Source organism: Orcinus orca, chromosome 15 (assembly GCF_937001465.1).
Source record: "Orcinus orca chromosome 15, mOrcOrc1.1, whole genome shotgun sequence".
Lineage (NCBI taxonomy): Eukaryota > Metazoa > Chordata > Mammalia > Artiodactyla > Delphinidae > Orcinus > Orcinus orca.
In genome coordinates, this window is record NC_064573.1 from 26,236,652 (window position 1) to 26,263,888 (window position 27,237).

At 38.6% G+C, this 27,237-nt stretch overlaps 1 protein-coding gene across 1 annotated transcript; it reads left to right on the plus strand.

The window, feature by feature from the left end:
• The first annotated feature begins 770 nt into the window (after positions 1–770).
• HDHD2 (haloacid dehalogenase like hydrolase domain containing 2) lies at positions 771–27,146 on the plus strand. The gene is made up of 6 exons (XM_049697897.1): positions 771–886; positions 3,351–3,554; positions 8,814–8,898; positions 19,373–19,589; positions 20,988–21,051; positions 25,753–27,146. The coding sequence occupies exons 1-6, from the start codon at positions 781–783 to the stop codon at positions 25,854–25,856; spliced, it is 780 nt and encodes a 259-aa protein (XP_049553854.1). The 5' UTR covers positions 771–780; the 3' UTR covers positions 25,857–27,146.
• The last annotated feature ends 91 nt before the right edge of the window (positions 27,147–27,237 follow it).

Below are 27,237 nucleotides of genomic sequence, written 5' to 3' on the forward strand. Positions count from 1 at the left end.
CTAAAGTTGCTGTGTAACTTGAAATTTCCTCCTCACTGACCAGTATAAATACTGGTAGCTCTTTGGCCATATATGCTGCTTCAGGATATAACAATGGAGATGGGCGATTAGAAGATTTCATTGTATATAACCAAAGAGGAAGAAGATTTTGCCAGTGATTTAGGGCTTCCTTCCATCTACCCATTCTTCAGAGTACATTTTCTCATATTTAAAAATAAATGCATGGGGCTTCCCTGGTGGCGCAGTGGTTGAGAGTCTGCCTGCCGATGCAGGGGCCACGGGTTCGTGTCCCAGTCCGGGAGGATCCCACATGCCGCGGAGCGGCTGGGCCCGTGAGCCATGACCGCTGAGCCTGCGCGTCCGGAACCTGTGTTCCGCAACGGTAGAGGCCACAACAGTGAGAGGCCCGTGTACCGCAAAAAAAAAAAAAAATAATAATAAATAAATAAATAAATCTGGTTGTCTATAATAAAAAATAAATGCATGAATTGTTCCACGAAGAGTTATTTTAAGAAACCTGAAGTAAATAGTAACCTTCTTTTTTGAACATTTTCCTTCCTATGGTTTTAAGACTGAAAAAGCCCCTAACTATTATAAAAGTTTTATGGATCAAATTTGGATTTTTGATTTTTAAAAAACTTTTTTCTAAAAGGGAGGCAGCTTAACACTAAGTATCTGTCTAGATATGAATGATATTTTGAAGACTTACCAGTTTTTAATAGTCCATTGTTTCCTAAACTGTATTTTTAGTTTCATTTGCTCTCTCTTAGGGAATGAAGGATGGCAGCACGCCGTGCATTAAAAGCTGTTTTGGTGGATCTCAGTGGCACACTTCACATTGAAGATACAGCTGTGCCAGGCGCACAGGAAGCTCTTCAAAGGCAAGCTATCCTCCATGTTCAGCTGACAAATATGTTTGTAGGTGCCGTTTTACCAAGGCAGATCATTAGCTGAATGGATGGCCTTAAGGTGGCATTTCACCAGTTTACCATATATACAGGAACTGCCTTCGGCTTAGCTAGAAGATGTATGCATTGTAATAATCTTCCAGACATTGTTCTCTAAGCTTTTTGTTAGGTTTGGCCTTTTGATTTAGTCTTTTTGTTCTTTATGTGTATCTTTTTCTAAGTCGGTAGTGTAAATTTGGGAATGAAAACTCGAGACTCTGAAATGTGGAATAAGTAGCATTGGAAAAATCACAAATGAATCCTGGAATCACAAAACGAAACACACACATATACAAAGCCATAGTTCCGCTCACTCTTCTTCAGCTAAGATCTAACACTGAGTGTGCAGCTGCTCAAATAAAATTTAATTAAGGAACTTGAAACTTTAGAATTATTTCCATTAACTAAACTTAATGCTTTTGAAGGTTAGAGGTTGTCTTACATTTCTGATGCGTCACCACAAGTCTAGATACAAAATACATAATGAAAGCTTGGTAAAGTGAACTGAATGTGAATGTTTGTTCCTCAAAAAAGTACTCCTCAGTACAACAGAACTAGTAATGTTATTAAGCATCTCATCTTCAAATAATTTAGAGGAGTTTTCAAAATCAACAATAGCATGTGGTGCTTTATCATTTTCAAACCTTACAATGTTCACATAGTATGCTGTTGTTCAGGAAATCTAGTGACTAGTATCACAGTGCCAGGTATTACAGCAAGAGATCAACACTGACTTGGCACTCTCTCAAGGAGCTTACTCTCCATTTGGGGCTTCAGTGAGTGTGAAGAGATTTTAGATCTGGTAGGTGTCATTTGGAAGCTGTTGACTTAGCCAGCAGTCATGACATTCATTTTACAGGTGGACAACAATATGTTTAAAGCCTGAAGTAAATCAGTTGGAGACGGGGACTTTCTCTTGACTCCTTGCCATGGTCTCTCTCAGACTTTCTAGGGAAAAGGATGTCTGTCGGTCAGTCTCCTCTCCTGTTGGACAAGAGCTTTTACTGCTTCAAAGATGAGCTTTCTGCTCTGGATGGAAAGAAAAATCTTATTTCTGGTGAACAATGAATGACATCTCTAAGTACCTCTGTAAACTATGAGCCGGCCATTCTGGAGGGGCAGGAGCCTACAGATTGTTCTCTCACTGACACTGGCAGGTTTCCATCCCAGAGAGATTGCTATACTGTCACTGCCAGTTTTCGTTTCTATAGAAACAAACAGACTAAGGGAAGTTGAGGGACTAGCAAAAAGAAAAGGTTTTTAAAATGCTCGTTGAAAATGATATGATCATTTCAGTACTGAGACTTGTTCGTTTTTAAGGTAATAGTTACGTTGAAGTATTCAATTTCTTTTGAGAGATAAACTACCAAATTTAATGTGTTTTTCAGAAAAGCTACCATATAGATATTATAGAGATAATCATGATTATAATGAACTATTTAATCATATAAATCTATGAATGCTCTGAGTGAATTCTTAAAAATCTCTTTTCTGTTTTATTTGCTTGCTTATTTTAAATTATGGATAGTGCTTTATGCCTTGTGTCTACTTGGGGCAGGTATAAGATAAAAAGCAACAGGGTATTAATATAAAAATTTTAATTGTAGGTAAATTATTTTTAGGTTAAAGCACTTTAGGACCAAGAAAATAATTTTTGTTTTGAAAGAAAGCTGGATTATCATGAATTCTTTCTCTGATACCTGATTGCCAGTTTAGGTTCCAAAAGCAGATTATGGAATCAAAAGTAGTTCAAAGGGAAAACACATTCCAGTCTGTAAAGATGGAATGTTTCTTTCTCCAAGTAGTTTCTGTTTGTAAACTTAGTAGCACATTAGGGCTTAGCCAGTGTCTAATTGGCTAAGAGGAAGGAAGAACTCTTGAGGTGTCCTCTGTTCTTTTAGTATAGGGGGTCAGACCCTGTCTAGGACATAGGCTGGAGTTCTTGTCACAGCCCTACTGCTGCCCAGCTGTGTACAGCTGAGCCCAGTCATTAATCCTCTAGGCCTGAGTTTTCTCATCTTCAGAAGGTTACACTAGTAGATAATCTCTAAGATAACTTTCACCTCTCATATTCTCTGAGTATGGTGGTTACTAAGTGTTGAGTTTTTTTGTTTTATTTTTGTTTTTTACTTCTTTACTAAAACCCTGTAGTAAAATTCAGTTAAAGTATAGAAGGCCCTTGAAGGGGTAGACTTTACAGCCTTTGGAGATGAAGCAGTCCATAGGGTGTGGATAATCTGTAAGCAATTTTGAATAGATTATAAAACCTACTGGCCATAAAACACTTACTCAGTGACTTACCCTTAATTTTCTGACCTTTGGCAAGTGCTACCAAATTAGGTTTTATGGAGCTAGAATGTAAAAGTTGCCTATTGACACCTGAATTTTACTTTTCCAGGTTACGTGCTACTTCTGTAATGGTTAGGTTTGTGACCAATACAACCAAAGAGAGCAAGAAAGACCTCTTGCAAAGATTGAAGAAATTGCAGTTTGATATCTCTGAAGATGAAATATTCACTTCTCTGACTGCAGCCAGAAACTTGGTAGAGCAGAAACAAGTCCGACCCATGCTGCTGGTTGATGATCGGGCCCTACCTGATTTTAAAGGTAAGAGAAATTTGGAAAGATTTAAAAATTGGTTCTTCATATCTGCTTATAAATCATTCTTAAAACTGGATGTTTAGAAGTATTTAGTCAGATTTCCTCTGTCATCAGTAGTTTGAATCTAAATTGGTGTTTCTCAAATCTGTTTTGACTGCACTCCAAAATAAGTGAAACACATTACATAGAAATCCAGGATGTATGTATGTGTATTTGTATATGTTAAACAGTACTCTTACTTGTGAGATGTACTCTATTTTCCATTTGGTTTACTTAACTGTGTGACTTTGATACTGCTTAGAGTCCTCCAGATTAGTTTCAGTCTACTAATGGATCATGGCCCAGAGTTTGAAAAAACACAGGTTAAGATTTCTTTGAGTATTATAATCGTCATTCCTGGAGCCATGGTATTAGTTTGATTATATGAGATAAACCAAGGTCAACTTGTTTAAAAATAGATTTCATTCTGTATGGTTTGAAGTTTTTGCAATGACCATGAAATATTTTCAATCAAGAGAAAATAAAACTTTTCTCTTTGGAAAAATTAACAAACTGGAAAAATATCCTTGTGTTATGAAGCTTTGCCACACTGCTTTTTGTAGGTGATACTCAGAGTGAAATACACAATATAGAAAAAGTGGGTATAAATACATCATTACAAAACCATGTGATAGCTTTACAAATAATGATTAGAGAACTTCAGCATGGATATATAGTTAGGTAGAACCTCAAAACTTATACTATCAGGAAATATAACTGTATATCAATCAGAATTTGCAAAAAACAGAAACCAACTTTGGGTGAATTAAACAGAAAGTAAATTTATTAAAAGATCTGACTAGGGCTTCCCTGGTGGCGCAGTGGTTGAGAGTTCGCCTGCCAATGCAGGGGACATGGGTTCGTGTCCCGGTCCGGGAATATCCCACATGCCGCAGAGCGGCTGGGCCTGTGAGCCATGGCCGCTGGGCCTGTGAGCCATGGCCGCTGGGCCTGCACGTCCGGAGCCTGTGCTCTGCAACAGGAGAGGCCACAACAGTGAGAGGCCCACGTACCAAAAAAAAAAAGATCTGACTGCTGACAGGATATAAAATGGCACAACTCCTGCAGAGAGGAATTTGGCAGTAGCTCTCAAAATTGCATGTGAAGCAGTACTGCCTCTTGTAGGAATCTACCTCCAAGATGCAGTAACAAAAATGTGCAAGGACATATGAATAAGGTAGGTTGTTCATTATGGCCTTAATTTGTAATAACAAAAGATTGGAAACAGCCCAAATGTTCATTGGAAGAGACTGATTAAAACTACGAAATGTCCACAAAATGGAATGCTTTGTAGCTGAAAGATAAGTAATGGCGAATTCTGTATCCTGATAAGAGTGATCTTCATAGGATATATTAAGTGAAAAAATTATATGGTATAGAAAACCTTACACGCTTTTATCTGTGTGAGAAAATGAGAGGAAAATGGATATAAATGTATTTGTCTTATATTTGTGGAAGGAAGCTGAAGGATGATAAATGAAAAACTAGTAAAAATGGTTATCTAAAGGGGGAGGGTGGGAAGAGGAGAGGTGATTTCTCTAAAAGTACGTTATTATCTAGTTTTGACTTTGGAACCATGTGAATATTTTACATATTTAAAAGACAGTTAAAAACAAACCAATCCCTGAAAACCAAAAACAGATTGAAACAAATGAACTCTATATAAAGTTGGTGACATAACCACTCAGAGAAAAGAATTACTTCAGATGACTTTAAAATTCAGTATTTTGACAGTTCATTCATGGGGGGATCAATTCTAAGGATGAAAGAACTGCAAAGAAATCTAAAACTGCATTCATTAGTATTAGTGTTATTAGTAGTGTTGATATTATTTTGTAATTATAGATGTATTATACGATAAAGTAGTAGTTACGCTAGTATTGTTAGTACTCCAGATTTTAAGTGTAAGTGAAAAGAGATAGAAATATAAAAATCAGATGAGGTATGTATTAATTTTGAATTAAAATATTATCAACTCCCTTGTTTTCTCAAAAAGTACATATTATCTAGATCTCCTACTAAAAAGGCATAGAAGCAGTGAAGCACAGTGGTCAGACTGGTGTCTACTATGGTTTCCCACTTTAGTTCCTTGGAGAAATGGGTGATTCCATTTCTCCAAGGAACTGGAGAAATGGGCAGGCGTTGTATGAGTCTGGGATAACTAATTGTTAGCAAGGAAACTATCGAAAACTAATAAGGTCATGCCTAAAGGACACTGAAGCCAATTTGAAGCGATAGTTTGAGCATCAAAAAGAATACTGATTGCAATAGATTGCAATGCATCATACGTATAAAAAGTTCAAAATGATATTCATCCCACAAAACTCATTGGTCACTATGGAAAATTGTTAGGGAAGTAACTCATTCTGAAAATGGATAAACGAAACAAGCATTTATCCTGCCTTTCCTATTTTAACTATATTTTATAGTAACTAAACATTTGATGAGGGTAAGTTCTTTATAGAAGAATTATAGCTAGTAAATGCAAAAGGAATGACAGAATTAGAAAATCACCATTTGGCAAACCCTAGTGACAAAGTGAGAGAGTGGCATGGACATATATACACTACCAAACGTAAAATAGATAGCCAGTGGGAAGCAGCCGCATAGCACAGGGAGATCAGCTTGGTGCTTTGTGACCACCTAGAGGGGTGGGATAGGGAGGGTGGGAGGGAGGGAGACGCAAGAGGGAAGAGATATGGGGATATATGTATGTGTGTAACTGATTCACTTTGTTATAAAGCAGAAACTAACACACCATTGTAAAGCAATTATACTCCAATAAAGATGTTAAAAAAAAAACAAAAACAAACCCTAGTGAAATAGGCAACAATATCAATAGATTTTAAACACATTAGGTGAAGAGTTGATGGCGAACTTCAAAATGGAGGAATCGGGCTGACACCACTTGAACCTATTGATCAGTCTTAACATCACTGGAAGTAGAACACGCAGAACTCTTGTGCTTCGTGATGTGATATAATTGGAAATTCATGGCATTGCCTATAAGTACTCTTGCCTAGTAATTGAATGTGAACTTATGAAGCCTCTAGATTCAATTACTGGTTTATAGGAAATAATAAGAGTAAAGGAATAAATTAAATAATATCACAAGCAATCAGCCAAATCCAGAATGTGGGACCTTTTCCAAGATTAATGATCTAGTTGCTCCAGTAAGTGGAGAGGAATGTTGCTATAGAATGAGAGGTAAAGGATAACAATCAAATACAATATATGGACCTTGTTGGGTGCCAATTACATATCAGATGTGAAAAGACATTTTGAGACATTTGGGGAGATTCAAATGTGGACTAGGTATTGAGTGATATTAAAGAATTATTTTAACTTTGTTGGTGTAACAATGTTAAGGTGGGTTTTTTTTTTAGGTCTTTATCAGTTAACGATATGTACTGAAATATGAAAGGGTGAGATGATACTGGAATATACTTAAAAGACTTTAAAATATGTAGAGAATGGTAAATAAGATTGGCAAAACGCTGATGACTGCTAAAGCTGGGTGATGGGTACATCAGGGCTCATTATGAGCTAGTCTTTCTACTTTTTAATATTTTTTAAATGTCCATGACAAAAAGAAAAAAGCCTGTAGCCCACAGAACTAACTGCCCAGGGGAGCTGGAGGTTCGCCTCGGGGGCTGTGCGCTGAGGAGCGGCGTGCGACATCTCATGCAGAGCCGATCCGGTGCCCTCAGTGTCCCTGCTGAACACTGACCTCTGCAGCTTGCCTATTCACCCCAGTAGCACTGGAGATTGGAAGTTCCAGCTAGCACTGCTGCCTCAGAATTTCCAGTGAGGTTCTCCCTGCTACTTTATCTTCCTAGCTCCCAGTTTAAAGCCCGGGGTGGGGGTGGGGGGTGCTTTTGATTGGCAGAACCTCTGTCTCAGGCCAGTACCCATAGCTGCAGAGGCTGGAAAATAAGTATCTGGTGTTTTCACCCTCTCAGGAGAGGGTGAGCTCTGCTCCTCACTAAGCCTTATGAGCTAGTGGATTCCCTAATTATGAAAATGGTATTCAGAAACTGGGCTACGAAAAACAATGACAAATACATTCTACAATCAGTGTATTTATATTTCTGAGTTAGCTGAAGTACTGCAAAACAATTTTTTATTCAGATTTTTTACTTTATTTGAAGAAAGTTTCTAGTTGTGCAGTAGTGAGCTGGAGTTGACATATATAAGCACAATCTCTGGTCTGGAAGAAATCTTTATTTGATGTAAGACTAAACTTGCAACATGTTTGTATACATGAAAATACCCAAAGTAGATAGGTTTTTGAAGGGAATGGAAATATCTTGGCTAATATTGAATATCTTAGCCAGTGGTAGATGGAGATAATAAAAAGAACACATAAAACTCCAACTCTTAACTGTAGCCATTGATTTTATTTTCTTCCTTTAACAAACTTTAACCAATTACTCAATACTCATGGCTGCTGGTAAGGAGGAAATTGGATATCTTGGGTATCTGCTTTTTCTACTTCTTCCCCTCACATTTTGGTAGAATCGATAATGAGAATGCTTAAAGGCAGGCAATAAGAGAGGCAAATAGGAATCGGCATATGGATAATGCACAGACACTTCAATCAGAGTTTTAATAACTGTGATGGTGGAAGTACTTGTTTGGTTCTTGTATCTAAAGTCTTGTCATCAGGTACCAAGGCCTTAAAACATGCTTTAATTATAGAATAATATTTGTGAAACTAGAAGTGGATTAGGTATTATTGTAGAAAACTATAGACCCTACAGTGCATTCCATATTTATCATGATGGTGTTAGCCTCAGCTGTATCACCTAGAGAGTCTATAATTTCCCTTGCCTGTTAGGTTTTCAGTCCCTCATCAGTTGCTATTGATCTGATAGCTCATAGAGAACTGTGGCTCTTCTTGTTGATTTTAATCAGTAAAGCTTTTTGAAGTTAGAAATTGTTGCTTGTTTGAGAACATCAGGTTACAAGTTTCAGTTTAGATCTTCTAGTTACTCAGTAGCTGTAAGACCATGCAAAAGGAATATACAGAAATACTAGGAGACCTTTTTTTTTTTTTTTAAGTTATAGCTGATACTTCCAAAGTACACTGGGCAGGATAATCTCTTAAACTTCAGATTATTGCTACAGCAAAAATATGTACTTGATTGACTAAAACTACTTTATCATAAAATGTGACATTACTGTTAATTGCATTTTTCAATAATTTTTTCTTTCCATTCCCAGGAATACAAACAAGTGATCCTAATGCTGTGGTCATAGGATTGGCACCAGACCATTTTCATTATCAAACTCTGAATCAAGCATTCCGGTAAGTCTTTAGCTGTTTATTTTTCATGTGATCATATACTCCCTTCTTCTCTTCTTAAGTCTTTGTTGTGTAAGGTTATACATAATTTACTTTCTGGCCACCTAGATTGTAGGTGTACAGATATCTTAAAGATCACTTCAAGATCAACATTAAATATTTATTACTGTCTTCCTTAGTTTTTTAAAAATAATCAATATGTTAAAACGTGATGATCACTGGGGTTTTTCTGGTTCATAGGATCAATATTCTGGGGCAGAAATTCATAATCAAATTGTAAATCTAAAGCTAGGAGTTTTATCTTTTATTATCACTCCTGTGATTCTTCACTGACTATGATCTCTGAAGGAAAATAAGATCCAGGCTAATTCACCCAAAACAGTAAATGTGATTCTTCCTCCAGAGAGAATCCAGGCTATCGAAAAAAGTTGGCACGTTTGACCACACTTTCAAAGAAATTATTCGACGAGTGATAATGGTAGTCTGATCTGTGATTGTGGCAGTAGGGATGAAGAAAATGAGATTCTGGTATTGTCAACATGACTTGATGGACAGTTGGGTCAAGGGGGTGAAGAACAGTGAGTCAGCATCTAGATATCTAACCTAAGTGCCTGGGATAGAGAACACTCCCTGTGTGGGTTCAGGAGGTGATGAGTTTAGGGTGGGGCTCTTTGAACTGTGGGCTATATAAGTGGAGGGGTTCCAATAGCTGTTGGTAGAAATTGAGGAACCACAACTAACATGTAAAATGTTATAAATCTTCAATTGTGTGTGCATTTTACCTGTATAAACTTTCTACTGCTACTTCCAAAAGGCAGACTGCATACTGGTTCTCATACTTCCTAAACTAAATTGGATCAGAATTTATTCGCAAGTCTACTCTAGAGTGAGATTGTGATTTTTTTCCCCTTGGATTTTTCATTTTTTATAGATTTTTCATTTTTCATCTTGCCTTTTGCTTCTTGTTGAACATTAAACAGTGTAATTTGCCTTTAAATTTATGATAAGTTAAGTAGTCCTACATACTGCATAGAGGTACATTGAACTAACTTTAAAAAGAATTTCTTTAATATCTTGGTAAATTTTTGGAATTTAACATCATTTTCTTACCAGTATGAAGATATTCAAGAATCATTCTAACTTATACTTGATGTAGAATTCACTTCTTGATGTATATGTTCTAGAATCAAAATGTTAAAACTCACTACAAGGTTCACACATCTGGGCACATTATTTGATCTTGAAGATGGCTACCCTGTGTACAATCTATGTGGCCAGAAATAGCCCTTTGGGAACAGTCACCTTTTTTCCATTTGCACATTAATTTTAGATCCTCGGTTATGAAAACTATGGCTACTGAATGTACTTTTATTTGTGACTCTCTTAGTTACTGTGACAGTCAAGCTTTTGTTTAAATAAAAACAAATTCACTTTTTATAATTGCTCAGTAGACATTATTTCCCAGAGATCCACTGTTGTGCCAGATTGCTTGAGTATTAAAATTTCTTCACCTACTTCAGTTTTCTACTCTAGCTTCTTGGGGGACAGGGGGCAAAGGGATTATCTCACCAGCTCCTTAAGGTTTATAACTATAACCAAAACCAGTTTTCATTTGAAATAGAGAACCTGCTATTATATCTTACTTCCAGATTTACCCCCTGCTACATTTTATTCATTTCTGAACCACAGAATTCAAGGAGAAGGTATTGATTGATTTTAGCTGGTAATTTGGGAAGGACCTAATATTTAATAGGAAGTTGGGAGGTCTCTGTCTTAGATAAATACTAGACTCAGGGTAATAAAAATGTGTGTTGATGTAATTTGTAATTGTTTGCATGCTGTCTAATTAGCACACTTCCCTAACCATATTGATTTTTTTAAACACTACATTTTAAAGCATTACAGTGCACTTATAAGTCAACTCTAATTTCACAAATGCCCTTAACAGCTGGGTGGAAAGTTAACAAAAGGATTTTAGGTCTTGCCCTTCTTTGCATATTGATGTCTCCACAGAAACTATGCCTTCCAACCAATGACTACAGCTGTTTGGGTTGTGACATCTCAAATGCACCGCCAATTAGTTAAATTACTATTCAGGTTCTTAATGAGGATAAACATTGGATTTTAAACCCCGTTGCATATCTGCCTTGAATACCAGCTTTAGGGGCATATTGCCTTCAGGCAGATACATGAACCTTCCACATTACACTCCTCTTATTTACTGTATTTTGAGTGGGTAGCCCCCCTGACATGCATAGTATGCTCTGTCTACAAAAAATGTCTTAAATGTCTGAATAAAATTGAAAACACTGAATTTTAAAGAATTGATTTTGGGGAAGGATGTGAACCACTTATAGGGGATAGATGTGATTTGGACTTGGATTCTATGAAACGTTCAAATCCTGAGAACCATGGATGGCTTTTTACGTTTTACCTAATACTAAAAGGTACAAAGTGTAATATAATGAATACCCATATGCCTGTCAATTGGTTTAAGAAACACAAGTTATCAACACGTTTGATAACCCCTGTGTATCCCTCCTCAGTTTTGTCAGCCAAGACCCAAAAGTAATCAGGATTGTGAATTTCTGTTTATCATTGTCTTGCATTTCTTTATACTTGTAACACATACGTAGGTATTTCTAGACTATATGTAGTATTATCTTGCATGTTTTATACTTTATGTGTGCATCAGTTTGCTTTCTTCCCTAGAAGTAATGTATGATTCATCAATATGAATGCCTATAACTCCATTCATTTTCACAGTTGTAGTACTAGCTTGTAGCAAGGTCTTTTTTCATCTTCTGACCTGTTAGGAAAAAAAAAGCATGAGCATTTCAGTAAGGGACCAATTTTAATTAAATTCTATTCAGAGAAAGCCTACCTGGGCAAGCAGATCACTTAATCTAAATGAACTTGGTATTAACAAGACTAAAAAATATCTAACCTCAAAATTAATACATCCTCCCAGAATAGACGCAAAGGTAGAGAATGGACTTGAGGACGGGGCCATAGGGTAGGGTAAGCTGGAACGAAGTGAAAGAGTAGCATTGACATGACCAAATGTAAAATAGATAGCTAGTGGGAAGCAGCTGCATAGCACAAGAAGATCAGCTCGGAGCTTTGTGACCACCTAGAGGGGTGGGATAGGGAGGGTGGGAGGGAGGCGCAAGAAAGAGGAGATACGGGGATATATGTATACGTATAGCTGATTCACTTTGTTGTACAACAGAAACTAACACACCATTGTAAAGCAATTACACTCCAATAAAGATGTTAAAAAAATTAATATGTCCTCATTGTGGAAATTTTCAAATGCTCAAAAAAGAAACATGAATAAACAAAATTACCTGTGATTCTCCACCTAAGAGAACAACAGTTAACATTTTAGCATATAGCTAGTTTATTTGTTTCCACGCACATATATATTTAGACAAAAATGAGAGTGTATACATACTATGCGATAATTGCCTTTTAAAAAGCCGACAATATATTGTGCATGTTTTTCTGTATTCTTAAATATTCTTCTAAAACATATTTGATTCCCAGAGCATATTCCACTTTAAAAAATGCAATAAATTGTGTAGCCATGTATTTCTGATTGTTAGTTATTTCCAGGTTTCATGAGTTAGTTTTTTATAAAAAACTTCTGAATGTGTTTGTTAAGCAATATTTATATTTCCGTAACATGTTTTCTCAGAAGTACAGTTGCTGGATCAAAGGAATTTTGGGAAAAAACTTCATGGAAATTGCTTAACTTAATAGTTCACAGAAAAGAAAATTTTTCTACATTAAGAGCAGCTGCCCTCCAGCTTCTTGAGGAGCTTATTAAAATGTTGTTACAATTGAAGATAAGTGACATCATATAACTTTCACATTTAAATGCGGAGATGAAGCCTGCTTAAGAATAATGTTTTGAAGCTTTGCTAATGACTTCTTTCCTATAATTGTTACAAGGTACGAGAATCCTCCAAAAGTCTTAGAGGTGCACAGAAATTAGTTTCTCGTGTGTTTGGGGAAGAGATTCTTATCCCCGTAAATGGTTTCTGTTGAATATTGGATTGCTTTCTTTTCCCCTTCTCATTAAGAAAAGAATAAAAAGTTTAATTACTAATGTATTCAATTCCTTACAAAGGGAAGAAGGGAAGGGGAGGGGAAAAATCAACAATAATGGCCTCAGTTACTGCATTTGTATAGCAGCTCCTGAATCTTTTCTAAGAGTCCTGGGCATAAGGAATTCTAGAACAGTGTGGCAGTAGGGCTTAAATTAGAAATATTTCTGTGAGCTGTTTCCATTTTGAAAGGGCTGACTGCTATGCAATCTTTTTAATTAAGGTCCAGACTATAAAAATAAAACACTCTGGAGATGAGAAATTGTTGAAGACTTAAGAACTTGAGTTATTTAAAGCGTTCCATTAGTATATGCAGAACTTTATATGCCAATTTGAAGATCACAGAATACAGAATTGAGTTTAATATTAGTCACTACTCATTATTTAATTAACTGGGGAGATTCTTTTATGATCAAGGCAACTCTTGCTACTCTAAATAAAAGCTTTAGGTGAATAAACCACATAAATATATTGTTACTGATCTTTTAAAATTGATGTATAACATACAATAAGGTGTACAGATTGTCAGTGTACAACTCAATAAAAATTGACACATAGATATAACTGTGTAACCCCCACTCTGATCACGAGACAGAACATTTCCAGCGCCCTAGAAGGCTCTCTGTCCCAGTCAATACCACCCCTTCCTCAAGGTAACCACTACTCTGACTTCTATCAATATTGCCAGTTTTTGATCTTCATATGAATGAAATCACACAGTTGTAGCATTTTGTTTTGGGTCTGTTTTTGAGATTTATCCAAATTGTTGCATGTAGCAGTACTTTGTTTTTGTTTATTTTTGTTGTTGTGTAGTAGTCTATTGTATGTATATTCCACAATTTATTCAATTGTTAATGGACATTTGGATTTTCCAGTTTGGGCTGTTAAGAATAAAGCTGCTATGAACATTCTTCTACATGTCTTTTGGGGACATATCCACTCATTTCTCTTGGGTCTGTATCTGGAAGTGAAATTACTGGATAATAGGATAAGTACTTGCTTAGCTTTAGTAAATATTGCCAAACAATTTTCCACAGTGATTATGTGGAGTCATATGTTATGACCCACCAGCTATGAACAAGAGTTCCAGTTGCTCCACATTCTCACCAGTCTCTCGCTAGTCTATATCACTGTAGCTATTCTTTCTGGTGTGTATAGTGGTATCTTACTGTGTTTCAATTCGTATTTCCCTGGTGAGTAATATTGAAGCCTTTTCATATACTTATTGGCTATTGGATAACTTCTTTTGTGATCTACACATTCAAGTCTTTTATCGCTTCTGATTGGGTTATAGTTTTCTTAGTGATTTGTTGGGGTTGTGTATGTGTTATGTACACATGTGTCTTTGGTTGGATATATGTACTGCAGATGTCCTATCCCTGCCTGTGGTTTGCCAGTTCATTCTTTTAACAGTATGAGAACATGAAGTTTTTAATTTTGATGGAGTCCAATTTGTCAATATTTTCTTCTGTTATGCCTAAGAAATTTTTGCCCATCTCAAGGTCATGAAGATATTCTCCTGTGTTTTCTTCTGCAAGCTTTATTGTTCTACCTTTAGCAATTAGGTCTAAGGTCTGTTTTGAATTAACTTTTGTGAATTGTGTGAAGTAAATTTCATTTTTTCTTTACAGATATCCAGTTGCTTCTGCAACATTTATTGCGTAGATCAATTCTTTCAAAAGCCTCACAGAATTGCAGTGATGTTTTAGTGCTTTGACATAAATCAAGTGACTATATATGTGTGGCTCTGTTTCTAGATTTTTTATCTATACTTGTGCACTTCCACAGTGTCTTGAATACTGTAGCTCTATAATAAATCTTAAAATCTGGTAGTATACATTCTTCAACTTAATCTTTTTTTAAGATTCTACATCGTTTCCATATAAATTTTGGAATCAACTTGTCAATTTCCACAAAAAAAAACTCACTAGGAGTTTGATTGCTACTTTATTAAATCTGTGGATTTGGGTAGAATTTACTGAACAGTAATGTGTCTTCCAGTCTATGAAGATGGAATATATCTCCATTTATTTAGATTTTAGTCTTACATTCTTCAGCAGTGTTTTGCTGTTTTTAGAGTGTAGGTCTTAGAAATTTTGTTGAATTAATCCTTGTATTTCATGTTGTTTGATGCGATTATCAGTGGTATTTTGTTAAATTTCACTTTTAATTGCTTGTTGCTAATACATAGAAGTATAATTGAGATTTTGTATGTTAACCTTGTATTCATGACCTTCTTACATTCACTTGGTAATTCTAATAATTTATTTATAGAATCTTTTGAATTGGATTTTCTACATGGACAGTTGTCAACCACAAATAATGACAGTTTTACTTCACACCTACCAATCTTTGTATTTTCATTTCTTTTTCTTGCTTTATTACACTCTCTGGGAACTACAATACCAGATAGAAGTGGTGATAGTAGGTAGCCTACTATTAATGAGAAAATTGCTGTGTCAGTATGATATTGGAGATATTCTGGGGGTTTCAGTTAAGTGTTGATGGGATTTTCTCTTGATATATTTCATGATTTGCTATTGTTTTAATTTGAACTTTTGGTAGTTGGTGTTTGTCAGGTTGATTGGTATTAGTTTTAAATGTATTGAATGTCAAGATTTGGCATCACCTCGTTCATTTGTTCTCAACTGGGGACATTTTTCCTCCCCAGGGGACATTCAGCAATGTCTGGAGACATTTTTGGATGTCACAACTGGGGGAAGAAGAGTGCTACTAGCATCTAGTGGGTAGAGGCCATGGATACGGCTAAACATCCCACAGGTATAGGACAGATCCCCCCACATAAAGCATTTTTCAGTTAAAAAATGACAGAAGTGTTGAGAGTGAAAAGACCTGATCTGATTCAGTTTCTTCATTTGATAAGAAACCGGGGCCCACAAATGTGAAGTGATTTGTTGTTACCTATTTTAAGTAGCACAGACACTACACTTCCTATATTTATGAATAAAAATAATTGTCATTACTGTCAGATAGATAGCATGAAAAAGTTTGCATATATCATCTCTATTCCCCAAGAAGGTAAGCGTTATTCCGCATTTTATAGATCAGGACACTAAGGCATACAGTGCTTCATGCATTAATTAACTTACCCGATAAATATTTAGTGAAAGGTACCAGGGTTTGTTTTTGGTTTTGTTTTGGATTTTTTTTTTTTGGAAGTAAGAAATACAGTGATGAGTAAAACTAATGGGCATAGTGGAGATTGTAAGCTAGTGAGGAAGACAAACCAAACACAGTTGAGTAAGGATTATAAACTATAGGAAGTGATATAAAGGAAAAAGGGGATGAGATAGAGATGAAATGTGAGGAGGAAGTCCACTTTGCAGGGAGATTGGGAATGGCTCTTTGATGTGCTGACATTCAAGCTGAGACCTGACAAGTGAGCAGAAGATAGCTGTGTGCAAAGTATGGGGCTCTGTTTCAGGAGGAGGGAACACCAGGTGTGGGGGCTGAAGCAGGAAAGACTGTGTACATTTTTGGTACATAGTCAGTGACGGGGAAGGTGACTTGAGATTGGAGATGCTGACAGTGGCCAGGTAAGGCCAGGCCTTACAAGCTTCGGTAAGGACTTTGGGTTTTATACTCTTTGCAATGAGAGGTTCTTGAAAGGTTTTAAGCAGGGGAGGGACACGATCCCATCTGTACTTTTAAAACTCCCCGTATTGCATGTACGATGGGTTGGAATAACAGGGGAAGAGTAGAAAGCAGAAAGATGAGTTAAGACTATTGCAGAGGTTCGCCAGAAGGAGTAAGACCATTTTGAGAAAGTTTTGTTTTTGTTTTGGACTTGGAAGTGACTGGATTTACTAATAATTGGGATGTGGTAGGGTGAGGGAAAGTGAGAAATCAAGGATGACTACTAGTTTCTGACTTGAGCAATGGGGCCAATTTACTGAGTTGGGAAAGATTGGGGGAGGGTCGTTTTGGGGGGGTGGGAAGAAAAGGACTCAATCGTTCGATGTCAGGCATATTAGGTTTCTTACTTAAGCTGCCGTGTAATTTCATTTCCACATTCTCCATCTTCAGCAGAAATGGTGAAAAGTTGATCATTTTTTCTAAAAAAGTGAGTTTATTTGGAAGAGTGCTGGATTGGTTTTCTGGAGTTCTGGGTTCCCGCTCTCCTTGGTCTTGGCCAGCATCACAAGGTGATCTTCTCTTCTGTAAAATGGGCGTGTTGGACTTGGTATTCTTTATGGTCCCTTTCAGTAACGTACTGTGACTCTGAATTTAAGTCATCCCCTTAGCTTTTCTCTCACTGCTCTGCCTAACATTTTTATAATGTGGTCCAGCTCCCTGGCTAGGACTTTTTATAGTTTTTTTCCTTTGCCTACATGGAATTTATAGCCATGGATTTTTGCATCAGGCCTTCTTTATGCCTTTTTTTCTTGTATCGTGCACCTCAGTGGGCTTATAGTTAAATAGAGACAGAAGATTCTCAGATTTCTTCCCGATACATTACTTCCGGTAACAAAACAACCAACTTTTTTTTGCCCTGTCTAGGAAGTGTGAAAACAGTCCCAAGTATTGGGGTGTCTATTTTCTTACATTTTGAAAATGTTTATACAAAAATCTTTTAATCTGCGTCCTTGAAAATATTTACCTTTCAATCTATCCTGAACATGCCTTGGCTCTTCAAAGAGTCAGTAAAGCTTATGCTGAACGTAGAAGAATGAACAAGAACCACTTCCCTGAGAGATGCCTGTCTTCTCCAAGCTCCTGAAGAACCAGTTCCCATTTAGAGAAATGTAGAGGAACCCACAGTTTCAGCCCTTCCAAAGAAGGCACGGGAATTAAGTACACACGTCAGTCGAGCTGATAAGTCTCATCCCCAGTTAATATATAATAAAATATTAACAAAGCTAAGTCAGATGAGTTTTTAGTTTAGCTGTGTAAGTGGAGAGCAATTTCGAGGTCTGTTGCATAAAGAATTCCAGTTCCATGGTAGAGTAGCAAGTAAATGGGATTGGGGGCAGAGTGACAAGAGGGGAGATAGATAAACCACCCGTTATTATCTCGTTGCTATCAGCTGTGGTTCTTTAAGGCCAACATAGTGGCCTTATCAGGTTTCCTAACAGTTGGATTTTAAGATCTACTTTAAGAAATAAATTTGTATTACTATTAGTGAATAAATTTGAAGGATCCGTCCTGTGCTGTGAGCAATTCGTAGTAACTAACAATAAGGCCCTGTAATAGTCCGGTATTGGTTTTTACTTAATAAAATATTTAATCATAAATGTCTGAATCCTGCATCTCCCACAGGAAGGCATTTCCATGCCCACTGACAAGAATAATTTAGCAGTTTCATAGTTGAGCGCTTAATTACTCATAATTGTGAAGGGTGAGTTGTGATGAATTCTTCCTCGATGGACATACTAGATATTTAACTAAGTAGATGACTTAAATTAAGCTAAGTGAGATCATTTATTACATTGGTTAAAAGCAGTTTAAGAAGAATATCATGTCCTGCATTCGATTAGATGATATGTGTGTGACTCTCTCTGCTGTGTGACTTACAGGCTGCACTGTTGGGATGGTTGGCAGATGTTTTTGGATGGGGGTTGGTGGGGTTTTTTAGATTTGTTATGTTTTGCCTGAGTAAGTAATGAGGATCCTTGACTATATGTAGAGTTTAGTTCTCTAACAAGAAAACTCTTTATGCCCTTTCGGTTGGTATGAGAGTATTTGTCCTACATCAGGAAGAAGGAAAGGACTTGACAGTATAGGCTCACCCTTAAGCCTTACTGCTGTGTCCTTCAGGGAAGACAGCCTGATTTGCAAAGTAACGCCCGAAGCAGTCAAAAGGTAAAATGAAGAGGGAAAGATACAAGCAGAAAGTATTTGTAAAATGGTCTATGAAATTTCTGAATTCGAAAGAATCATATTTTGGAGCAGAGGAAAGAGGAAACCAGGTATTTTAGGAGCTAGCTGAACATGTCACTGCAGCATCAGTTGAGTCGTGTTGTAAAAGGCTCAGGAGCCTCCTGCTTACCATTAGGGAGGTTGAAACAACTGTCTCATTAAGTTAAGCTTCTTCCCTCAAGTGTCTTATTTAGCTTTACTTCCCTTAATTCTCTTTCCATGGTGATTTGGGTAAAATGTCTGAAACCACTAAAGGTAAAAGGTTGAAGCAATCACAAATTTAATCTATCACCTTTCTTTAGTGTATCTGAGTGTAATTCTCAGCAGTTCCTAGCGAATTCATTAGAAGACAGCAAGTCATTAAAAGTTAATAAGAAACTATTCGTTTCTGTGAGTGTGAATAAAACCACTTTGTAAGTCTGACATTCTTTTCCAGTCATAGAAACCTTGCTTTTAGCCAATTTCCATTTTCTCTGTCTCTCTAGGTTGCTCCTGGATGGGGCACCTCTGATAGCAATCCACAAAGCCAGGTATTACAAGAGGCAAGATGGCTTAGCCCTGGGGCCCGGACCATTTGTGACTGCTTTAGAGCATGCCACAGATACCAAAGCCACAGTCGTGGGGAAACCAGAGAAAACGTTCTTTTTGGAGGCATTGCGGAGCACTGGCTGTGAACCTGAGGAGGCCATCATGATTGGAGATGTAAGTAGAAGAGCCCAGGAAATGCCCTGGGCTTACCTGTCATGCTGGGAGGAGCCAACTTCAAAGCACTGCTTTGAGACACAAGCAGGCTCTTATTGGTGATATCAGATGGTAGTAAGAGGCTACCCATAAAACAGGCTTTCCAGTAGTTGTTTACTGGTATTCTAAAGAACTGAAATATTGATTATTTCTGACATTCTTCATAGTGTGATGAGATATATACAATTCAAAAGACCATCAACTGCAAGGCAATTAAATGCTTTATGTGTCTTTTTGAAGAAAACTTCTACATAGATTTAGACTTTTTTGACTATTCCTTAATGCAAAGAACACCTGTACCCAAAGAATTCTCCCATTATTGATTTTTTTGCTAGTATATGCTTTATGGAAGAACTTCCCAGTCTGTGTGCCACAAATAGCTAAAGATACCGATTGCCTCAGGCCTAGGAGCGGCAGGGCTGCACCTGGACAATCGGGGGCCCTACCCAGTGGGCCCTCCCTTTCCTTGTTCACTTTTTCCCTCCTCCCTTCCTCCTGTCCCTCTCCCCCATCTCCCCTGCTTCAACAAGGCAAGTTTAGATGCACAGAAAAGGTTTTAAGTTAGACCTTAAATGAAGATTTTGACATTTTAAGACTCATTTCCAAGGGCTGTTGTTGAATAATATGAATGATTTTTAAGGAAAAAACTTTTCTTTGGGTGTGATCTGAATGAATCCTGCTTATACACATGAGATGGTAGGATTGATTTTATTGATGATGTTTCTTCCAGTTTTTGGATTTTTATTACCTTGCATTTGTCATCACAATTAGCCAAGTATATTTACCCCTATCTTGATTAAGAATTGGAAAACAGAAGCTTCCCTTTGAAACTGATCTGTTATTCCTAAGTGTGAAGTGAATATCAGACAGTCTCAGAATCTGTTTAAGTACACTGATCTGATTTGATTCCCCGTTAGGGACGATTGGATGGAAAGTAAGGATAATGTTACGTGGACAGCACAAGAGCTGTCTTCTGAACCTAGTTCATTCACTGTCCTGCAGTTGGATCATTTACCTTAAAAGCTGCCAAATGATAGAATACTTTTTTCCATGATCTGTTTTAAAAGGAAATAGATGTACATGTGGCAAAACATGAAGCACTGTAACTGCTTTTTATGTTTGGTTACTAGGATTACTACTCTGTTTTTTACCTCTACCTCTATTACGCTTCCCTTTTCCAGTGGTATGCTCCTTCAGACATGGGTTTATCCTTTTTTACACCTCCTTCTCTTTCATTTTAAGGAAAAAAACATGGGATTACAGTTGGCCATCCTGTCCTAATAAATCAGATCAATTGGTCAGTTTTGTTGGCAGGCTCACTGATGACACTGGACTAAATGCTTCGTTGTGCTTTTCTAGGATTGCAGGGATGATGTTGGTGGGGCTCAGAATGTCGGCATGCTGGGCATCTTAGTCAAAACTGGTATGTATCTTCAGTATAATATTCTGTTTTTCTAAAACAGAATGGTAGAATACACAACTGCTTAAAGAACAGTCTTTGAAGAAATGGCAAAGCCCACTGAGCATTTTAATTCTCTTTCTGCCACAAAGCAAAAATAAAATGGGCTTAGGATTGCAGGGAAAAAAGACAATGTGAAAGGGCCCATGCTGTGCAAAGCTAGGAGGATCAGATCAGAGTTCAGAGGTATTTTAACAGTTACACAGAGGTAACCAGAGATAACCATACACAATTGACCATTAGCGTCTGTATGAGTTTCTGGATATGCAAATCGCCAAAGTTGACCAGCAGACCATGATAGTGGGGCTCCGTAAAAATATGTTTTCTTTTTGCACCAGCTGTAAGATGTTTATCTTCTTAGCGACTGGCTAGCTAAGTGATACGATACTTTGTGTTAATGTTTACATTTTTTAAAAAAACACACAAAAACTTTTGTCTTTTCACTTACTGTTTTAGTAACAATTTCCTGTACCAAAATTAGGTAAACCGGGTGTGGTCCCTCAAATAAATTTAAGGAAAGGGAAAGAACCTAATGGAGGAGACTCAGCTAATACGGTATCATGGCAACAGTGGACCAGTTAGGTGTCCTGGGTCTTGGTCTCAGCTCTACACTGACTGTGAGACTCTGGGCAAGGCCCTTCACCTCTTTGGGCCATTTACGGATGATGGGGCTGGACTGGACCCTTCTAGCTCTCACAGTATATGAGTATTACACTGTGCAGTTTTCCTGTGTGGAGTGTGATTAATGAAGTCCTTTCAAGGTAAGGAAAGAATAGTCATGAGAGTTGTGTGGGCTTGTGTGCTGTTGCACTAGGAACTTGATGAGCCTTTTCAGATAAAATGAAAAGGTCTCCCCCGCACCTGCCCCCAGCTGGAACCTGCTGAGCTTAAAACTAATAGCACGTGTTTGAGGATGACAGCCAGGAGTCTGGTCCAAGAATTGTCATCGGGCTCTTATCAGTTAAATAGCAGATAGGTGGTTCCATAGATGGCTCTGTGAGTTCATATGCCTGGCTTCATACAGGCTGTTCAGAAAAGGGAAGATTTAAACACTAAGTCACAGACGAGCTGCCACTGGGAAATTTTTTAGATAGAGTATATTTACTCATGACTGTGATGTTCAAGAAAATGTGGTTGCATAAAAGCTATTTTGAATTTAAAAACAGAAACAAGAAAACATAGATGTTGCTACAATTGAATAAGAAGTATTTTCCAGGCCCTGTGTGAACAAAGAATGGGAACAGTCTTCTCATGCTGGGCGTCTGGAGTGAACCAGTGGAGCCTTGCAGATACTGACTCCAGTCACTCTAGAATTAATAGTATTGTGTTTTCACATTTCTAATTCAAAATGATCACCGTCTTCCCAGAAACATGCCCTTTGATGGAAGCAAAAAAGAGGATATATCAGGGAGTCAGGAAAAATAGCCACACTCCTCATCCTCCCCTGTATCTGAATTTTCAGACGCTTGGCATTCCTCATCATTTTATGATCTGCTCATTGAGGAAACCCTCAGCTAACTATTTTCCTCTCGAGTATTGTTCCCATGAACATTTCCTTTCTTTAGGTCACATAACTAAGGATTTGCACCAAGTATGAAAACTGGTCCTATGCCAGGGTCTTGTAGGCCCAGCTTCCCTAGCTGGTCTCCATTGGCTCTGCCTTCTTTTCTGACTGGCAGTTGGTTGTTGTCAGCCTGTCACAGAGGCATCCAGTTAGTCTTAGAGAAGCCAGCAGCTCCACACAATCAAATCTAAAATGTCTAACTTAGAAACGTAGCTAAGTCCAGCTCATGAAAACAGGCCCATTTGTACTGTTCATCTTTGGTCAGAAAAAAGTCCCAAGTAAGCCCACTGTTCTGAAAGCATAGAGAGCAGCTGGCTCCACTCATAAATTTGAACTCAGTGCAGTGAACAATTGCTGGGTTTCCCAGTGTTTGAAAATTACCACAGAGATTTTAAATTATTCAGTGATAGTCTTGAGCAGTTTTGTTTCTCAGTAGTAGCACATAATAGATGCTCAATATACATTTGCTCCACGATTTGTTAGTAAAGACTTTTTTTTTTTTTTTTTTTTTTGCGGTACGGGGGCCTCTCACTGTTGTGGCCTCTCCCGTTGCGGAGCACAGGCTCCGGACGCGCAGGCTCAGCGGCCATGGCTCACGGGCCCAGCCGCTCTGCGGCATGTGGGATCTTCCCGGACCGGGGCACGCACCCGTGTCCCCTGCATCGGCAGGCGGACTCTCAACCACTGCGCCACCAGGGAGGCCCCAGTAAAGACTTTTGACTAGGCATAACTAGAATCTGTTTCTGTTTAGCATGTAAAACAATCACCTAGAAAAGATGGGATCACCCTTTGTCCACTGTTGTCAACATGGCTTCCTGCATTCTCCCTCCATTCACCATTTATTCGTCCAGGAGAGTATAGACTGGCACACTGAGTCAGGCCTGAGCGATGGGGGCCTGCTTCATTCACTCAGCCAACGTTGTTGAGCATCTGCTATATGCCAGACACAGTGCAGGTTGCTAGAACTATCACCCATTCATGAGCCACTGTGTCAATTTGTACTTTGTAGAAACCCCACTTGCAGAGCCAGACTAAGCAAAAGCCTTCTGGAAGCTCATGGCTAAGAAACCTGACTTTCACGCATTTGCCTTTAGACCACTGGCTCCAAGAAGTGGGTGGTATAGCAAAAGTTAGTCATTAACTTACCTATGAGAACAAGCAGAAACCTTGCAGAGGAGTTTATACTCAATGGGATTTAAGCTAGAAAAAACTAGCAGTAGAGTTTGCTGTGTGGACCATACTGTGGACAGGTGCCTTGAGGACGCTAAGGTAAGTTAGCTTTGTACGTTAGGTGCTGGCTCCTTTCCTGTAGGAATTCACAGTCAGCAAGACAGGACAGGAAGCATCTTCACTACCACATTGTCAAGTTGGGGAAGGGGGGTTTTCAGGCTTGGTGTTTGCTGAACAAAGCCTCTTAAAGAGTAGTTACAGAAAACAGAAGGGATTGTAGAAAGTGGTGGGTCTGTTGTTGGGGAACCCAGATTTAGACAGAGAATACTGAAAAATGCAGAAGAATAAATAGCAGAGATCACAGAAAAGGGGATGAGGGAGCGAGGAGAAAGGGCAAGTGCAGAGGCAGCGCTGAGACTACAGGGCAGTCGGCCTCGTTCCCCCAAGGCCCCGTCTAATACAGTGTTCATCCCTCCCTTCCTTGCTTCCTTCTTTCCTTTCTTTCTTCCTAAAATGCTGTGGAATGTTCACCATGTGCTAGTCATTATGTCAGGTGCTGGGAATACATTGGGGAACATAACAGACATAGTCCCTGCTCTTAGAGAACTTATAGTTTTAGATGTGAGGCACACATTAAACAAATAAATATATAATTACGAATTGTTATAAATATTGTGGAGACAAAGAACAGGGGAGAGAGAGAGAGAGAATAACAGGGAGGGGATCTCATTTGGATGGGAAGGTGGGACTGACCCGAAGCCTGAAGGAGGTTGTCGTTGAGAAGAATGTTCCAGGCAAAGGGAGTGGCAGATGTGTCCAGCACAGGACTGCAGCTGGTGAGAGAAGCACGTGCTAAGGTGAGGGGTACTGGGCCTGGTGACTGAGGGGCCTGGTAGGCAACAAAAGAGATACAGGGTTCTTTCTGAAGGGCATTGGAACACATTAAGGGTGTTTAAACAGGGGCCATGCATGGTCTGACTTACATTTGTAAGAGTCTGTGACCGTGCTGCACTGTTCAGTTGTGGCCCTTGAATTGCAGGGTCCAGGGAAAGTTCGGCAGCAGGCCCACCCGTCAGTGCCCTGCCGGGCAGCCTGTTCTGCCGGCCTGCCTGTGAGCACTGTGAGCACCCATCTCTCCTCCCCTCCCACCCCCGGGCGCCCTCATTTGCCCGCTCACAGGGCTCCTGTTTGGCAGCAGCTCATGCTGTTTCCAGTCACCCTCTGAAGCTGACAAGGCCTCTGCCCTGTGGGGTCTGGGCTTTCATTTAAAAGCACTGATTTATTCACCATCCCTATCTGTAGGGCTGCTGGGGGAAAGAAAATGATTTCAACAGCTGAGGAGATTCGAAGGCACCCTTAGCTCTCAGGTGACCCAGTACCTGTGACTGTCCATCATGAAAGACCAGAGGGCCTGGGAAATGCTGAATATGACCTTGCTTTGAATTGCCTCATGGCATTCCTGAAGCCTGGATAAAAGGTGCTTTGGGAGCTGTGGAGACCTTGATTCTCTCATCATCATAAGGGTGGTCTCTGGTGTCCCAGGTGCTCATGGGGTGTGATTAATCTGGTGTTCTACCAGTAGCCTTTGTTCACTGGCTTTACTTTCTTTTTTTTTTTTTTGTAGTTTATTTTATTATTGTTATTTTTTTATATCTTTATTGGAGTATAATTGCTTTACAATGATGTGTTAGTTTCTGCTTTATAACAAAGTGAAATCAGTTATACATATACATATGTTCCCATATCTCTTCCCTCTTGCATCTCCCTCCCTCCCACCTTCCCTATCCCACCCCTCTAGGTGGTCACAGAGCACCAAGCTGATCTCCCTGTGCTATGCGGCTGCTTCCCATTAGCTATCTACCTTACATTTGGTAGTGTATATGTGTCCATGCCTCTCTCTAGCTTTGTCACTGGCTTTACTTTCATTTCAGGGAAATACCGAGCAGCAGACGAAGAAAAAATTAATCCACCTCCTTACTTAACTTGTGACAGCTTCCCTCATGCCGTGGACCACATTCTGCAGCATCTACTGTGAACCATTATGTGAATCAGAAGCAACTTGAAACACAGCTTTTCATTGTCTGGAAAGAATCCCTCAACAACTTAATGCCAGTGCCACTTAATGACAGAGACCACTCAGCCCTGGTCACCATTTAACCCTCTTTTGTTGGGCAGTAATTAGAAAGAAAGGTATTGAATTGCAGCCAGACACCAAGCCTGGCTAATCCCTTTTGTTTTTTTTCCGTAAAAGAAGATGAGATCCAAAGAAAGGGAAAGCTGAGATTTTGTGCCATTCCTTTTAAAATATTCATCAGGTTAGCGGCGCTGGGGAAGAGTCTCCTGCAGGGAGCCTGTTCTCTGCTGTCTCCTCGCTGGTAAATTGGAGGGGTTCAGACTCTGAATAAAGTTGAATGGTGTTTTTTAAGTTATAAAGTATTGCATTGAAGAGTGCATTAGGCTGTAGTTTTAATATTGAGTTCAACTGTGAAATCCATCAGAAGTGCCAAGTAGGGTACAGGACAGAAGCAGCAGAATAAAGTGTCCTTTAGCCCAAGTGAAGGAGTGAATTTGCTTTAACAGATGTTGAAAACTAGATTAGCTACTGTATTATTCCCAGCACGGGTGACTTCTTTTTCTCTTCGTTAGCCAGAGATGAGTAATTTAAATTTAGAACCTGGTTTTAATTTAAAATAATATTTCCATTAATAACCTATTCATTGCAGATACCTATTATACTGTGTAACAGTTGTTTTGGAAATTTTATGTAAAATTAAAACTATCAGTATTTTACAGATGTTTTAATTAGACATTGTTATTAACAGGAACAGTGCAGAAACTAAAATCAAGCCTTTAATGTCTTATAGACCATGCATTTTTGAGGCTAGTGTCCACCCGGGTCCTATTAACTGTACATTTGCAAGATTTCATTATTTTTGCCTCTGACACTACGGGAAAAATCTTTCAGAAGCTATTGGGACAGATTCAAGCTTTTATGTACTTGGTTACTAGGGCTGTAAAATGAAATCTCGTCTTGCAGCATGGATTCTGCTTCTCATGTTAAACCCACCAAAATGAAGGGGACTAAATAGGTAATGATTTTCTTAGTGCATTTGCATACTGTGATGATCCTGGGCCTTTGCAATTGTTTTACTGGGCTCTTGGGCACTGGATTATTAGCTTGTAATTGTCCATTATCGTGGTGCTCACCTTACTGAAGCGCACAGCAGTGTTAATGAGCTCTGGGTTTTGATGCTTGTTTAGAGATCAGCTTGGTCTTGGATGGGAGGGAGTAAAGCTAAATAAATGGCCGCTTCCTCTCCTTCTGGTCATTTGGTGAACACTTTTCTTGTTTTTGCAGATGCCCCAACCTAGTCCTTACGATCCTAGAGTGCAGAAGACAGATGTGCTAGGGCACC

Bases quoted from the DNA above. Each gene is read 5' to 3' on its own strand.
- HDHD2 (XM_049697897.1), top strand. From the start codon at position 781: ATGGCAGCACGCCGTGCATTAAAAGCTGTTTTGGTGGATCTCAGTGGC. The intron at 887-3,350 runs CTATCCTCCATG...TTTCCAGGTTAC, and splicing joins GGAAGCTCTTCAAAGGCAAG to GTGCTACTTCTGTAATGGTT. The intron at 3,555-8,813 runs GTAAGAGAAATT...TTCCATTCCCAG, and splicing joins GGCCCTACCTGATTTTAAAG to GAATACAAACAAGTGATCCT.